Source organism: Gymnodraco acuticeps, unplaced genomic scaffold, assembly GCF_902827175.1.
Source record: "Gymnodraco acuticeps unplaced genomic scaffold, fGymAcu1.1, whole genome shotgun sequence".
NCBI lineage: Eukaryota > Metazoa > Chordata > Actinopteri > Perciformes > Bathydraconidae > Gymnodraco > Gymnodraco acuticeps.
Window position 1 is genome coordinate 3,110,117 of NW_022989899.1, and position 18,231 is coordinate 3,128,347.

The 18,231-nt window shown below is 40.5% G+C and overlaps 1 protein-coding gene across 3 annotated transcripts in view; it reads left to right on the forward strand.

The window, feature by feature from the left end:
• The window catches only part of bcas3 (BCAS3 microtubule associated cell migration factor), a 327,795-nt gene extending 315,422 nt beyond the window's left edge, over positions 1-12,373 (forward strand). Inside the window, exon 23 of one of the 3 annotated variants that reach the window (XM_034205807.1) lies at positions 10,914-12,373. In XM_034205807.1, the coding sequence (XP_034061698.1) occupies positions 10,914-11,170 (257 nt within the window). In that variant the 3' untranslated portion in view covers positions 11,171-12,373. The remainder of the gene's footprint in view (positions 1-10,913) is intronic. The other 2 variants (XM_034205814.1, XM_034205822.1) reach the window with 2 other exon arrangements.
• The last annotated feature ends 5,858 nt before the right edge of the window (positions 12,374-18,231 follow it).

An 18,231-nucleotide genomic window follows, 5' to 3' on the forward strand; every position in this document is an offset into this window, starting at 1 on the left:
TGGTGAACCGTCAGGGCCTTCAAGGTATTCAGAGAATACCCTGGAACACTCAGATAAAACAAACAAAAAATCGATTTAATTATATAAATAAAATGGTGACGAGGGGTGTGTGTGTCTACAGAAGGTCCAGTTGTGATAGACACGGTTCGCCACTGGTACAGAGCTACCTTAATAATAGATTATGACAGAGTTTTCGTCAAAATTACCCCAAGAAGCAAGTCTATAGCAACCCCTGATCTTAAATGCACCATTTGTTAGACACTCTCTGCCAGGTTAATGACCACGGCTTTCAAACTTGACACTTCCACTTTGTACCATTCACTTTTTGATACATGTATAGAGCCTTCGAGTCCATGATGAGATAACCCTGATGATATCTTTACACATCATCAATTATTATCTCTGAATTACAGAGAGCTACATTTCACTGTCTAAGTCAATATGATGAGTAATCTGAAGTTTTGTGTAAGCGGCCCCTTTAATAGACACACAGAACAAGATAAAGCCATCTTCATGTTTTAGTTTTATGGTTTTTTTATTATCTATTTGTTTCCATGTTTTTTTGAAAAAGTCCTCATATCAGTTTGTGAGACCATCGCCATTATTCCATAAATGGTCCAACACTTACTACATTTAAAAAAAAATACCGATTCTGGTCTCCAGTTTAGGGTTTGAACATAAATATTAACATTAGGCTTAGGCTTCAAGGAAATCTCTGTTTGTATACGTGTCCGTGAGAGTGTATGTGTGTGAATGTGAAAATATATGGTAGTGAGGCAAACACATACAAGCCGTAGCTTGCCGTTAGAGCGTTAAGCCTAATAGTTAGCAAAGCACTGCTGATGTGTCATTTGACATGCCTCGAATTAGCTTAGTGGGTGGTAAGTGTGTGTGCGCTGGGTTAGTCTGTGGACATGACTGCAATTAACTGCGTTAAGGTTAATGCGTCGTAATATCTGAACGCCATGTGTTTTGGTGTGTGAGTATGTGTTCACGTGTTAGTGTGTGAGTGGTAGTGAGTAAAGTGCCTTGAGGCAGACCCCGGTATTGATGGGGATTACTAACACTTTACCGACACCACTGAGACTGCAAAGAGAGTAAATGATTTAGAGGCTTTGCCCTTAATGTAATGAAAGAAAGGCTGTGCCTGTCAAGAATATACACACACTTGCACACACACGCATGCACACATACCTACCTATGGGTGCTAATCCTGTGAGCTTACATCTCCATTAACACAGCACCACAAACCTACTCCGCCAGCTAGCTAGCACTCTCAGTGTTTCCCTGAGGATATCAGAGACACTCTCTCCCGCTCACTGTCTCCCTGACACACACACACAGACACACACAGCCTGAGGGGATGTCAGTGAGGGTTCACGGCACAGTCAAGGAAGTATGTGTGAAAGAGAAAGTCTATTAAAGTGTGTTTCTGTGAAGAAATCTATATCACATGTGAATGGTGTCATTTTACTCGAGTATGAAAAAATGAATGTACTCTGCATTTACACCATGCTACGTGCAATACAGAATATTGCTGATGTACTGAGATACGCTGACCTCTCAGTGCCATCTCACTCTCATATGATCAATGTCTTTCCACTAAAAACAGACTGATTGAAACATTTTATTTTTTCAGATCAAGTTTTAAGATACATGTATCTTAGGGTTGTTAATGATTGGGCTTGCAATCAATCTGGATAACTTGACACATTAAAATAAATGTATGCAAATTAATCACATTACCATAGTTTGACTTAACATTCCAAAAGAAATGCATTGAATTGACTTGAGACAACTTAATATGAGTAATAACCATAACTACCTCGATGTAATGTTCACTAGCATTTGTGTAGGCATATTGTCAAACCATGCTCAAGTTTCTTGAAGGTGCACAGTAGTGTGAGATAGCGGAAACAGTCACCACTGTAGAAACAGATGGTGCTCGCCATATGTTACTGGCAGAGATGATATGCATTGTACAGTATAGCACACATTATACAGAGGGTGATCACAGCAGCTCTAAGTGACACAAGTCATGTTATAATAGTATTATTATTATTGTGGTTAACCAGATTGACATAATAATTCATCTAAAACGTATTTACCACAGCAAATCCACAAGGTAACAATGCAACACAGTCTCACGGCATTTCGTGTTATAGTTCACCAACACGATTTCGCCATTGTTCTTCGTGTCACACAAAACGATTTTAAAGGCAATGTAAATAATAACAAATTAGAAGGAAAAAAAGATGACAAAAAATACATATTTCAGTATTCTGAGGCTCTGAGCCCCATTTCTTTTCCTCGCGGACGGCAAAAAAACTCCGACATTATACAATTTAAAATAAAAGGGATATTTTTAGGGTAAGATATTGAGTAAGGTGCTGCACCAGACGACAGTTTGTTACATTGTTTCATTTCTCAGAAGGTTCGGTTTGCGTTCACACGGGCAAAACTCAAACGGACTATAAACTTTAAACACAAGTCATGTGCACGGAAATGCTGTTCAACCATTGGTCAGACATTAAGGGGGTAAAAACGCAAATCCCGGCTATTTCTACCGGAGCCTCCGCCATGGAGCATCGGCAGGTTATTCTCATGCAGCTGTTAATCTGGAGATCAACAGACACTAGCGGCCCGCGCATATGATTATATAAATCAGACAACGTCCGTTAAAAAACATTATAACACATAATGAGAGACGTTCTGCAGTAAGGAGGGGCGTTTCACCGACGACAGGTGTTCTTACTTTTATGTAGCTGACGGAGAATTTTTACATTATACGACACTGTTCAACACTTCATTCTGCTTCACTCTTTAACTAAACAACCACGGATGTCTTGATAGACTTTCGCTAAAGATTTTGAAGATATCCGCGTTCTTCTGACACGTAAATACTACGCTTCCTATGTTTTGGTGCGGACTGCGTTCACACCAGAAATGAACCGCTCCAGAGTTCGCAAGCAAGCGCTCCGAGACCACCTATTTTAGCGGACCAGAGTCCGGTTGTTTAGTTCACTTAAGAGATCTCGGACTGCGTTCACACCGACCCAAATGAACCGCACCAAGCGGCTAAACGCACCAGGGTTCGATTCAACCGGACTATACAAGGCAGGTGTGAACGCACCCTAAGACAATTTTGTTATGAACCACACAGCTTCTGGTATTCTAAGACCCGACCGGATAAAAAGACGTGGTGCAGGCACGAAACATACTACCAATAGAAGTACATTGCTTTTAAAATCGTTCTGTGTGACACGAAAAAAATGTGAAAATCGTGTTGGTGAACACCAATCAATAGATTCCATTAATTTCGTGACAATAACACGAAACGCTGTGAGACTGGGTTGAACAATGTAATGGCAAAGCTGTTGTATTGGATCACATTAGATTTTAGAGGTGTGCCTAATAAACTCCCATCTGAACCCCCACCTGATTTACGATCTGTTTGTCAGTAACAGACTGTTCCTGTTTTCCCATTGCCTTACTTTCCAGTAACACCACTCAAGTACACTCTCTTTCCTTCTCACACACATAGGCACTAACACATACGTACACGCACCATTACATATTATAAAACACCCATAATAAATGTATTAGTTCGATCAGGCCCCTCGCACTTAAGCCTAATTGAATTAGCATTAACTGGGCATTAGCATTTTAACTGCTCTGGTAACCCAGAAACAGTGGCATGAGGCCCCAGAACATTATACCTTCACCTGTGTGTGTGTGTGTGTGTGTGTGTGTGTGTGTGTGTGTGTGTGTGTGTGTGTGTGTGTGTGTGTGTGTGTGTGTGTGTGTGTGTGTGTGTGTGTGTGTGTGTGTGTGTGCGCGTGCGTGCGTGTAGTGTGTATGCTAGGGTCAGGTTAAGACTTACTCTCTGGAAATTAGTTGAATATGTGATTTTCCTGAAGTGACATTTTTTGTAGTGGAACTTAAGTGGCGCTCTTCTGTAAGGTAGTCACTATGGGTGTAGCATTTCTTTAAGACATTTAACAGTCTCTGCACTGTAAATCGCAGCCACCAGCTGAAATGTGATGGAAATATTTGAGGGTCTATTCAACTAAAAGAAAAAAACATTTTCCAACATCTGAGATACAGGTGGCTAATCATTTTAAGGAACTAAATCAAGCCTTGCTTGAAGTGTTTGTCCACCAGGAGCCTTGAGAAATACCTTGAGGGCTCAGGTCTCTCATAAAAGAGTACCTCAACGATTTCCTATTCGACTGTCATTACCTTGTTGGATTCATAATGGACTTAAAAAGAAATTGTATCGATATCAATGCAGCAGAGATAATGTTTTTTTTATTTCATGCATCATTTTCCCTTCTTAAAAACTTCAAGTATGTGGTGCTAGTGGCGGCTAATGTAGCCTTGAGCAGAAATTAATTTGTCAGATCCAGTGATCGCGTTAACCGAATATTTTCCATCTAGGACGGATTTTTTTAACAATGATGGAAAAATCTGAAAGCAGTCTGTCATTTTTACAGATTAGAACAAACTCGGAACAGTGCCAAAGTTTCCCCACAGCGAGGCTCCAGTGTTATGCCGTGTTATGCATGCCCGTCAAAAAGGAAATTATATATTTTCCAAACCGTACTTTGCCATACATATTACTTTATTTTCTGAAAATTATAACCTGGCAAATTTATTTTAAGGCCCCAAGGTAGCTCTTTGATTGAGACAATGTTCTCAACCGGTATTGAACTGTATAAATGTATATATGCCACGGCCTAAAATCTAAAGAATAAATGCTGTTGAACTTAGTTAATTGACAAGTTACTGTATGATAATGATGATATGGTAAACAGAATTTTAAGAGAGAAATAAGTTAAATGTTTGTTTTTTTGTTTTGTATTTGTTTGCTGTTTTTTGTATTTAAAACGTAATAATGTAAGCCCACTGAATCAGCATGCTGAATGGCCACAGTATTACATTAAAGCACTCATTCCTGCTTGGCCATTGTGAGGTGCACATGTGATGTGTGTGCATATCCAACTGTGCCATCCTAAGCCCCAGTTGTAAAGGTACAAACTCACACACACAGACACACACACACACACACACACACACACAAACATCCGGCCGCAGTGTGATTAAATCTTTAAGTAAAGTAGCACTGGCTGAAGGGATAAGTAGGGCCAGTATGTGGGGGCTAACAGCTGGGCGGAGAGCAGCTTTTAATCCTGCCGGGTTTTAACACGATGGAGGGAAAAACAGCAATCCAGGGCGTGGGTTCTGAATCCTCCTCCTGCTAACATTGCATCCCTGCATTTCCAAAGATTTAAAGGGGAAAATTAAATACAATAAATTCCGCATCACATGTGGATGTTTATATTAAAGGTGGGGTATGTCATTTATTTCAGAAACACTTGTTGTTATATTCCATGGAATGCTCTTAACATCCCGGTAGAAATGAATATATTAAATGCTTTGACAATAAATACATTCAAAAATGTCACCTGTGGAAGCCGTGGCTCTGTAAAAAGCACGACCAATCTTCTGAGCTGGCCCGGCTAAAATAACTGGATGGCCTACCTGCCTGTCAGCCTTCCATCTGTGCACTAACTTATCTCGTGCCCTCATTGGTCATGTGCGCGTTCGTGTGTGTTGGAGGAGGGGCTCTGTAAGGAAGTCTGAAGGAAGGGGCAGATTTTTTCCGGTTGTGTACTTTCAAATTCTAGCGCACTCGAGCTGGTTTCTCCAAAATTACATACCCCCCCTTTAAGTGCATGCCCCTTTGTATCAATTGTAACATTTCCAAAATGTTCATAAATTAAGCATGCTTGTTACTTTTTGTTTTTGTCAATGGTTGCAGGTAACTAAGTACATTTATTAAAGTACCTAAGTAGAATACTGAAGTACTTGGCTCCACTAAATTAAAAAAGGCAATGTATTATTTTTACTCCATTCAATGTTTCTGACAGCTTAAAAGCGCCCTATTATGCTCGTTTTCAGGTCATATTTGTATTTTCTTTCTCTACTGTGACATGTTTACATGCTTTAATGTTCAAAAAGTGATCATTGATGTGATTGTTCAACCGTTTAGATATGTCCCGCCCCCTTAGCCTATCACCTGCCTGCATGCGTGCGTGCGTGCGTGCGTGCGTGCGTGCGTGCGTGCGTGCGTGCGTGCGTGCGTGCGTGCGTGCGTGCGTGCGTGCGTGCGTGCGAGCACCCGGAGGCCTGGCCAATCTCAGCTGTGCCGCAGGCCGGTGACAGGTTCTAATGCTGGGGCGAGAGGCTGCACGGGCCTCCATGCTCACTCCTGCGATAATACTGACCGACCTCCAGAAGCATACAAACACACGCACTCACTCTCACACACACACTGGCTTAGCCTCCTGATAACTTTTCTGCACTTCAGAAGCAGCCTGTGTGTGTGTGTGTGTGTTGGATTGATTTTTCAAAGGAATTCCCCTTTAGTGCCAGCAGGCCCTCCATCAAAGCCGGCCACGAGAGCCAGTTAGATGTGTGTGTCTGTGTGTGTATGTGTGTCAACCAGCCCTGTGTTTTGCCATAGAGGTGATATGATGTTATTATGTCCCGCAAGGTTGATTTAGTGCTGAATAACTGGGATGTGTGTGTATATGTGTGTAAAGGCTAAATTTAATTTTGTAGCTGTAAAGACTCATCTGGACCACACAGCTTAGTGTGGATCATTACTTATAAACACGCTTCAAACTCTAGCTAACCATTTGTCGGAGGTTTTACATGCCTAGGTATTTTAAAACATTTTTTAAATCATCCATTCAAAGCACCCCAGTCTTAGTGTGCAGGTAGACTTGTAGAATGGTGGGATTTAAGCGCATTCACCTCTGCCCCTCATGGCATATATGCTTTTTCAATCATTGTTCTGCTGTATCTTTAACATGTCTCTCAAGTGTTTTGCTCAAAATACCAAACAGATCACCTAGTGTAGCATGCCTCATACCCCTCTATTTTAGCCCTTTTACAAAAGTGCTGATTCTGGGTCCGGCCCTTTAAATGTAACTGAGCTGCTGCTGTCCACGCCCCTTTGGAGTCTGCATGCAGAGAAGAGAAGGCTGTCTAACGGCAGAAACTCAGCTAAACGCTGTTGTGATTAAAGGCCATATTATGTTCCAAAACACATCAAGCATTATTTCTGAAACAGTATGGAGCACAAACACTTTCTCTCTCACGGGTTTACCACAAGGTGAGTATATCCAGCTTCTTTACACATACTCTCTCCAGTACAGCGTTAGCTCTGAGTGTTAGTGATGCTTGCTAATGTAAACACAGACCATATTACTTCCATTACACGTTGCGCATTGTTTCTGAAACAGCGACTTTTCTGATTGGGAATGATAGGGCCTTGGGCGGGACGTTGCCAGGAGTACAACGTAAAGCCAGCCCACATTTTAGTAATGTCATCATGACCGCAGCAAATCTGGATCAGCTCCGTTGTACCCCCGTTTTTAGAGATGTGGGTAAGGAGGAAAAAGAGAGAGGGTTGGAACATTGGAACTTTGCAGTATTAGAGGATCTCTTCTGTCCTTGTCTTCACTTTTGTCTTTTTCCACTTTCCTTGTCTTCTTTGCACTGTTCTGTGTTTAGTCATGAGAAAACAAAGGGGCTTCTTAATGTCCTATGAAAAACATGTGTATTGCACATTATGAGGGTATTGATAATACTTGTATCACTAATAACACAGATAATGATTTTGTATAAAATATATTATATATGTGACTTGAATGAATCATAATGGTCTTATGGATGCTCTTCACTAGTTGGCTGAGTTGGACTAATGGCGTTGCGTTATGGGACTGCTGTGGTTTAGGGGTTATATAACCATCTACCAATCACAGGTAGGAGCGGTTCAACCCATAGCCCCTGCAGTCAACATTTCAAATGCATGGTTGAAAATGCTGTTTTGTTGTATAGAAACAGCTTTTTTTAGCAGACCAGGATTGCCAGTTTCACCTTTATACTAGTGTCACTGAATGATCTGTGTTTGACTCTTCCTCTTAGATTTGCCACTTGGGCAGGTTTTCCCACCAGATAACAGTTTAAATCAAGTTGATATTGAGAAGTGTGTGTGCTTGTTGGAGTTGTTTCCTGTGCCTCACCGTCTGTCACATAGAGATATAATTGACCTGATGATGATAATCATGATGATAAAGATAAAGCAGAAAAGGAAGCCTAGAGGTCATGTGTTTGTATCGTTGCTTTCTAGCATGCTGAGTCACGCGGGAGCATTTTATTGACATCACCTCTAAATCTTCCCTTTCAGCCTTTATCACCTCTCAGTGCTGGCAGCCACAGTGACCAATTCAAATGAACACACTGATAGAATAATCCAGTTGTTTTAGTGTCTGCATGGCGGCGTGCCTGGCTGCCTTATCACACACACAAACACACACACACACACACACACACACACACACACTCACACACACACACACACACACACACACACACACACACACACACACACACACAGAAACAGGTTGCAGACTCTCTGGCTCCAAAGCACAAGATCTCTCTGATTGCAGAAATTACGGCAGACAGAAAGGAGAACAGATTAAGGTGCAGTGTAGGTCTGTGTGGATTTGGTTTGACAGGCATGAAGATTGTGGTGTGCTCACAAGTTGTTTGTAATGTGTGTGTTTGTGACTTTAAACCAGCTGAACCGGTGGACCTCAGTGGAGCTGATGTGTAGTTCATTTACGTTGAGGCAGAAATGTTGTATTTAATACTGAAACAAAGAGTCATACTTTGAAATATAAATTCAATTTGTTTTTGTTAAGAAAACAGATCTGGTGTCAAAACATGTCGCATTAAATTCAGTGTGGGAAAGTATTTACTATAGAAAAAAAGCTTACACACACTACTGAGGTAGTCAGATAAATCCATTCATTAAGCAAAAACAAGATGCTGTATCAGTCAGATGTTTAGCAATGGCCCAACAAATATGTTCGCCATACGTTGCAAGTGTACCTAATCTTTTTACATTCTTGTTGACTTATAAGACATTTTCATTTATGTGAGTGTTTGTTTTTTTGCTTATTTCTGCAATTCATGTTTAAGGTTGTGGTTATTTTTAAAGCAAGTTATCATATTCTATAAGATCATCATATGTTTTCAGTGGTTTGTGTACTCTAAGAAACCACTCATCTCTTAAGACGACTTTCATGACCTCAGAAGGACAGCCCTTTTTTCAGCTTTGTGATCATTTCTTTTCCAGCTGATCGAGGATGCTTTTTAAATGGTTTACCAGGCTTAAGAGTGAGGTGAATTGTTTTAACCTATACATGTTGCTTACCCTAACCCTATCCTAGACCTAACCCTATAATTGCATTGCTTAGTTGCAAAACTGGCATCGAGCAATGAGATGTTCAATGGTTTGATTAGGCCTGTCGCGATAAGCAATTAATTGACCTATCGTACAATAAATGAACTCGATAACTTTTCTGACCTCGATAAATTGCCGTTTACATGCGTGTTTGTTTACATAAGGGTGTGACCACCATTTTTGCCCGGCGCGCTGTGGCTGCCGGCCAGGCACGGCGTGAGGGGTGGGGGGTTTCGTGCCCCCCCCCCTCGCTACAATGACCATTTAATAAGGTAAAAAACAAAAACGCCTCTCAGACGCTCTTCCGTTTACTTGTTTAATAAAGAAAAACAAATGGTCCGTAGATACACGGATTCATCTCCCTCCATCAAGTTGATTTGAATCAGAAGTTCTGAACATGAGCCCGCCCCGCTCGACCTTCTGAGCCAATCACAGCGCGATAATGACCTGCCTTCCGTTTCAACCATACTCCTTCCGTTTCCACTATACTTTCTCTCACACATACATGCATTCTTCTCTTGCATACATATATTGTCTTCATACGTACATACATTCTTCTCTTGCATACATATATTCTCTTCAGACATGCATATATTATTTATAATATTAAATGTAAACATTGAATGAATGTGCATGAGAGCAAAATATATAAATATGAGCGTTAAAATATATGAATATGAGAACAAAATGTAAAAATGTGTGAGTGACAGTGTATGAATGTGTGCATTGAAATATGATAATATGAGAGCAGAATGTATGAATCTGTGAGGGTAAATATATACGTGTGTGAGAGTGAAAATGTATGTATGTAAAAGTAGAATGTATGTATGGAGAGGACCAGTATGAATTACGGCCTGTACGGCCCCTCATAATGGACAGTGGACTGTACACTTGACTGCTATTTTAAGGAGTTTTTTTTTTGCTTGTGAGACAATGTGTGCTCATATAGTCATTTACTTATTTATTTATATATATATATATATATATATATATATAGATAGATAGATAGATAGATAGATATATAGATAGATAGATAGATAGATAGATAGATAGATACAGGTAGGTAGATAGAGAGAGCTCTGTTTCCAGCCTGAGTCTATTTACTTTATTGTTTTGGTTGTGTGTGATTTAATTCATTTTTTATAATTTAATTAATTTGTTTTATTTATTATATATAATTTATGTATTTTAATATTATTTGACATTTCATTTGCAATGTTGAATGTTCAATAAAAAGTTATGTTTGAAAGGATGTACTTGAATTATTATTATATATTATCATTATGTCAGTGGTCTAAAATGGTCTTACAACGGTGCCGACAATATTATCGTTTATCGCAATAATTTCCGGGAAAATGTATCGTCCAACAAAATTAATTATCGTGACAGGCCTAGGTTTGATCCCCATGCTCTGCAGTCAACATGTCCAAATGTCATGGGCAAGATATTGTAATCAAGTAATAAATTGCCTCGATCCTGATCCTGCAATTCAGCTCATTATTGGATGGTTGGTAGAGCTGCAAATATTGCTGCATTCCTCAATCTATCTGGTCATCAAAAGAGTCCTAACCAGGTGTTTGTTTTTTACATGCAGGTCAGTTTGAGGGACGCGGCGTGACCCTGCTGGAGGTGTGTGGCAGCTGGCCGGAGAGCTTCGGCGTGCCCCGTCACAACTATGGCTCCGTGGACGCCAGCGACGAAGGCCTCCGGGAGAGACTGGCCGACGCCATGTCCGAGTCCCCCTCCAGGGATATAGTGGGATCTGCTACGGGTAATTTGAGATTGTTCAACACACAAATGCATGCACATACAAACACGTTGAATGTCCTCTTCCGTTGCTATTTCTAGGTCTGTCACTCAGGGATTACTTGAGATCCAAATGGAATACAGGGAAGTTAATCCTGCTACATTTATTCTGATCCATTTTTGGTACCACTTCACCATAAGACTACCCTTATAAAGGATTCATAAAGGGTTTATAATTAGGTTATTAATTAGGTTGTAAACACTTTATTAATCATTAAGATCCATTTATAAACCAGTTGCCAAAAGGGAGCCTTGTAAAGTGTAAAACACATTCCCATTTATTAATGAGTTACTACCACTTATAATTATTTTTAAGTTATATTAAGCCTCAAAGTTATGCATAAAGTAGGGCGTGGTCACATTGAGTGACTGGTCTGTCCAGTGACTGCTGCTGTTAGCTTTCTGCTCTGCTAGCAGCTCCGTGATGCTACAGGGGCTCTGCCTGCTCAGCTCATCTGGGGAACATAACTTGAACTCTGCCATGTTTGTTGTGCTGGTGCCTTGTGGACTATTCTTCATGCTTAGATCGGACTATTGTGACTCTCTCCGCGTTTAAAACAGACGGTGCATGAATGCAGTTTTACGGTGAGTGAAATTCGAGTACTTTATTTATGTGTTGCTTATGTTTTTAGTCAGCTAACGTTGATGAATGTTAAGGCTTGGGTTAGCATGTAGTAAGCAAGTGGTAGCTACATATGTGCTAACGATGCTAATCGTAGCCTCCAAGTTCAAACGTAATAGAGAAGTGTTAAGCATTAAGTGGGATATCACTGTAGAACAAACGGCTTCTGTTTGAGGTCGGTGAAATAAGGTAATCCTTTTAAATGTGCTATGCTCGAGTATGTAGACAACCTAACGTGAAAGTAGTGTTGAAGAGCGGCGTAGTGTATGTGAAATTAACCTCACAATAAGATAAGGTGTGTATATTACAATTATTAATGTCATATTTCAAGATGATTACTTAGATATTACAATATGGTTGGTTGAGGTGGAGTTCATTATTGAGCACGTTAACGTCACAGTCATATCTGAAGAATGAACCCAAACCTTGTTCTTTTTATTAATTGTATTACCAAATTGGTATCAAATAAATAGTAAGCATTGGTAATACCAATGCTGATAAAGTAAACAATTTTATTTGAGTATTCTAGGGACGCTCCGATCGCCAATTTTGGTGCCGATCACCGGAATCAGTTTCGGCCGATACCGATCGCCGATACTGATTCCAGATCGAGTGGGCGGGGCCTATGGGGATCTTCCATTTAAAGTGATGTTTAAAACTCAGTTAATGGGGCTCATTCACTGGCGCTTCCACAAACAACAACCAACATAATTATTACATTCAAATGAATTACATTATTCAAGTTTACATTAACTTTGGATAATAACACGGGAGAACGGGAGCCTCTCTCCCCCCTGACAGCCTGTCAGTATCGTCTCATGCTCACTGATCCAGTACTGAGTGACCCGACAGTGAAGAATAAACATATTTATAACTAGTTTAGCTTGTTCCAGAGGTAGATACAAGTGTGTTAGGTCTAACTCTTAGTGTGTGTTGCTCAGCTCACCGGTCCGTCACAGCGGGCGGAGCTGCAGGATTTCTGCTTCACACACGTTGCATACCGCTATTTTATTGTCTTTTTCGGTCACCTTAAAATACTGCCAGACTGGTTAAGCCATTTTGGCGAGCTTGTTTTGCCGCACACAGAGAACAGTGTCATGTATTTTACGTCATGTGATCGGCTCTCGCGATTGGCATTTATAGAGAGCACATATGGAAAGAGCTTGGTCGACAGTCAAAGGACATGTCCGTAGACTGAGAGGAAACCGTACAGAGAGTTTGTTGGAGGAACACCTCAAGGTTCTTGAATGGTCATCTCTTGGCTTGGCTCTGCTCACCCTGATGGACTGCTTGGACGCTTGTTCAAGAATATACACAAAGCCTTTCCAGTCTGAGTACCATTATGTCTTACCAAGTCTTTCATTTATGTCTGAGAAAAAGTTTTATGTTTAAATATGTGTATCAGTCATACTAAATAGTTATTATTTTGAGTCCTGAATTTCTTCATGTGTGAATAAAATGTTTTGCTTGGCTCTTTTGCATCTTACTTTGCATTTCATGTGAAAAATGTTTATTAGATAAGTGTGAATGTTATAACTCATTCATAAATGGACATGTGTATTCAACTTTAAAACAACACACAATTTCAGTAGTTATACATGTTAGTGACTCATCAATAGATGGTGATTTGTTTTACACTTTACAATAAGACTCCCTTTTACCAATTATAAATGGTAATAACTTGTTAATAAATGGTGATTTGTTTCACACTTTACATTAAGGCTCCCTTTCAGTAGTTATACATGTTAGTAACTCATTCATAGATGGTCATAAGAGATGCCAAGAAACATCAATATGGATTGGGGGGAGAATCAACTCAGTGAACAACAGATACCAAGGATGCTGGCTGATGAAGAAGATGAAGTAAGCTAGGTAGCCAATATAAGGCTTAGCAGTACAGATAAATGTGGGCTCACTATTTGGCAAGCAACCGATCACAGGTGCCCTGTTTATCTCATGTCTTATAAAAGCTTATTAAGGATTTATAAAGTGTTCACAACCTAATTAATAAATGAATTACAAACTATTCTTAAACCCTTTATAAGGGTAGTCTTATTGTAAAGTGGTACCCAATTTTTTTATATAAACTTTTTAGGTTGTGGTTACTGATAAAGGGAGCTTAAAGACAATGATGTGGTAATGAAAAGAAGATATACTTATTGATACATAAGTGACAAATATACCGCAGAGTAAATCCGTTTTTTAGATATAGAATCTACAGTTTCAAATGTCTTCTAATACTTTTCGACCTCTCATCTCTTGTCAAAATAATGACTCTGATGAGAGTGCCTTTTAAATAACTTTTTAACCTTGTAAATGTAAAGAATATCTTTAACATTTGGCTTACAGTGATACAATAATTCTACCTCAAACCAAAATATGTTCTTAAAGTGCATAAATGCCCTTGAGCAAAGTAATTTAACATATTTTAGCAGTATAAGTATTTTCACACACGAAAAAAACTATTTGTTGTGGTCCAGTGCAGCTAAATTACTTTTTAGGTAGCCTGACTTCCTCACTAGCATTACCCAGAATACAGTGCTGCCAGGTCAAGGTCCAGTGATGGATAAATGTGTGTGTGCATATGTTTGCTTGCTAGGTTTTGGTATATCTGCACATGCCTTGCTTTACTTTGACGCTTCCTGCCTGTGTGTGTGTGTGTGTGTGTGTGTGTGTGTGTGTGTGTGTGTGTGTGTGTGTGTGTGTGTGTGTGTGTGTGTGTGTGTGTGTGTGTGTGTGTGTGTGTGTGTGTGTGTGTGTGTGTGTGTGTGTGTGTGTGTGTGTGTGTGTGTGTGTGTGTGTGTGTGTGTGTGTGTGTGTGTGTGTGTGTGTGTGTGTGTGTGTGTGTGTGTGTGTGTGTGTGTGCAGCAGACATGCCGTTGGCCCTGACAGTCCAAATGGTTAACTCGTTTAGGAAGTGGCAGTGCTCTCTCTTTCTCTTTCCCCCCCTCCTTAAGTGAACAAGAGTTCCTTTGATTTGAATATGTGTGTGTGTGGGGGGGGGTTCGTGTAACTCCATAGCGGCAGCAGCCACAGGGGTGGGGTGTGTTGGGGAGTGGGTAGGGTCACAAGGCCCTAATGGATTTAGCATCGACTATCACCCCCCCCCCCCAAAAAACCATCCTTAGCCATATCCAGTCCCCTTCTCTCAACTTCCCTCTGTTAGGACTTAACCTCATTTGTAGCCTCTCTCTCTCGCCCTCTCTCTCTCACTTCTCATCGCTCTTTTTTACAGCCGACCCCACCCCCCCCTTTCCCCCCACTCCGTGTTTCTTCATTAGATTAGACTTTAGAGACTCCCGGACACTACTAGTCAGTCGCCTCTCGGTCTTGTCCCCCCCATCGCATTGCATCCTGACCCCACAAAATTCATTACTGATCAAATTACATCAAAATTCTGCCTTCTACACACACACACACACACACACACACACACACACACTTTTTCGGGCGCCTTGAGCTGTGCTGAAGACATCATCCACAGGGAATGTGATGGACTTGTTGGTCGCTCATTCGCATTCATGCTGGCGGAGAGGCTTTAGTCTCTGCAGCTAATCTAATAGCACAGCACTTCTGCTGTAAGGAGGAGAGTGCCGTAGATGGTCAAGAGTTGGGATTTTATGGAAGAGGTTCTGGTGGGATCGGTGCCATTTCGCTTAAAGAAGGCAAATCGATACAGATTATTGAAGTTATCAATATTACAAACAAAACATTTCCAGCTATGCAGAATCAGTAGTTCTTATTTAGTTTTTCCCTATACAAAGAAATGGTCCCTATAAAATTGTTGTTGTCAGATCTTTCTACAAATGATTAAATACGTCATAGGCTAAGGGACGGGACATCTCTTAGTGGTTGACCAATCACAACAGAGCCAGCCAGCTAACCAATCAGAGCAGACTGGGCTCTGGTTTCAGACAGAGGGTGAAAAGAGGCAGTGTGAGAAAAATATAAAGCTTTTTGAACATTAAAGCATGTAAAGATGTCACAGTAGAGGCACAAAATACAATTAAGAATCTTAACAATGAGTCCCTTTTAGCAGAACTTTAGTTATCGTCTTCTTGGACTTCAGTCTGAAGATTTGGTTAAATGTAACATTTTATTGGAATAAGGCGATGGTCAACATGTAATTACATTCTGTGATCCACATTTTGTCACATTTGTGGCATCCAAAGAGTTATTTATAGTTGCTGTACTTGCAATTAAAATGTTACTATTGTATAAGATGCCCATTAATATGTGTATTTGATAGTAGTTGAATTAAATGTGTGTTTTAAAATGAGTCTGAATCAGCTGTTATGGATTATATTAATGTGAAATAATAGTTTGTTGCCTTGACATGCTATTCTTTTATCAGTGAAAGCACATCTATTAGGTTCCAATATCCAGGTGTTTGAAATAATGTGTGTGTGAGAGACATAGATTTAGATGGGTAAAGGCAGATGGTATCTCTTCACTCCTTTTGGTGTTAGCTGTGGCCCCCGCGCTTAGACACACACAGCAAAGTGGCGCTTACCCTTACAGACCTTGAACATGATTGCAAAAACGCTCATGCACACACACACACACACACACTCTTACCTCACCTATACACACATTTCCCTCATCTATTTCTCTGTCATGTGTTGCTTTGCAACTGTTGAGTGACTTCTCTGCAAACCTTTCAAACTTTTATAAACAATCAGTCTCAACTGACTCTGTCAATATTTATTCAATTCCACGGCGATGTATCAACCCAAAAACAATTTGCATTATAATAATTCACAGAAAATAGATTTGGACGGAAAAATAGAACGTAAACAAGAAAGAATGTTCACTCTTTATTTGTCTGCTGTTGAGTATCTCGGAGCTGGAATGCTCACTGATGTAACAAATCACCGTCTCTCTGACATTCTCTTCCAACACACAGACACACACACACACACACACACACACACACACACAGACACACTCTCGCAGATTCACAGGGAAAACAAAGCCTCCAGTCAGGGTAATGGGGCTCTCACGCTAAGGCCGAGACCCAGCGTCGCCAGCTCGGAGGGCAGGTGACACTCACATAGAGAGATGGACGGATGGACGGAGGGAGAGAAGAGAACTGAACATGTTGCAGGGGAGGAAGGGGAGAGTGAGGGAGCCACTGACGACTAAAACACACTGGGTCTGAAATTAGATTTGGCTCCGATGATATAATGTTGCTAACTAGATTTGTCTTATTGGTGCCTGTCCAACATAAATTCCATTGAAGCCATATGGAGAGCGGACTACTGCTCAACACGACCCGGTGTCCCATCTGAGAGCCTGTCCAGCTGAGGAACAAAGGCACTGTCTATATCTCTATATAATCTGTTTACTCATTGGTGGAGGAAGTACTCAGATGTGATACTTATAGTGGCCATATTATGCTAATATTCAGGTTCATATGTGTATGTTGTGTCTCCACTGGGACATGTCTCCATGCTTTAATGTTCAAAAAGCTCTTTCTTTTTCTCATACTGCCTGTGCTGCAGCACCTCTTTTCACCCTCTGTCTGAAACCAGAGCCCAGTCTGCTCTGATTGGTTAGCTGGCTGGCTCTGTTGTGATTGGTCAACCGCTTAGAGATGACCCTTAGCATATCGCGTACAATGTGTTGGAGCGCTAGCCATTAGAATCTCGATTGTTTCACACTTAATTACCAAAACTAAAACTACTATATAATAAATGATGATTAATGATGCATCAATGTGTCCATATCAACTGGTTAAGGTGGAGCTGATTTGAATACTTACTAATAATTACTTTGTAAACTGCTGCGATGTTTATTTATTTGTTGATTAAGATTGTATTAGATAGTAAAATGTAAAGTAACAAACACCGCATTTATTACTGAGACTTATTTGAATGCGGGATCTTGAAACAGTTCCCTGGACGAAATCGCACCCCGGGTCCTCCACTGAGGGTCTACGATCTTAAAAACCTCCTGTGTGTAAGTAAAAAGTCAAATATCCATCCCATCAACTTTAGCAGAACAGAACTTAATGGTTCTTATTATATATTAGAATTGTTGGATGGTTGGTTTTTCCGGAATTAAAATGTCTCAGAAATGTAATAGCATGACTTAGAGTTTTGTCAGGATTCTATTGATACGAGCCGACATTCTATGAATTACAGTATCATCACAACTCATGTAACTGTATAACGGTTTGGGTTAAATATCCGGTACTCTCAGGGTGCCAACAGTGCTTCGTTTGTTTTTCGTGTTGCTGTACTGAGCACTGTATGTGTCGGGATACATTTGGTTGATTGATGAGTTAAGGGTGCTGGGGACCACCCAAACCCTCTGGGTCATAACCAGCTTTGTTTGTCCGATTCCGGCACAAAGAAACTGGGAGTAATAATAATAGTAATAATAGTAAGACTGTCTGAACAGCACAGGACTCAGCTGGCTCTCTCAACGCTCGCCTCAAGACAAATATTTAGGCGAGCCTTATCAGCACCCAAAGGTT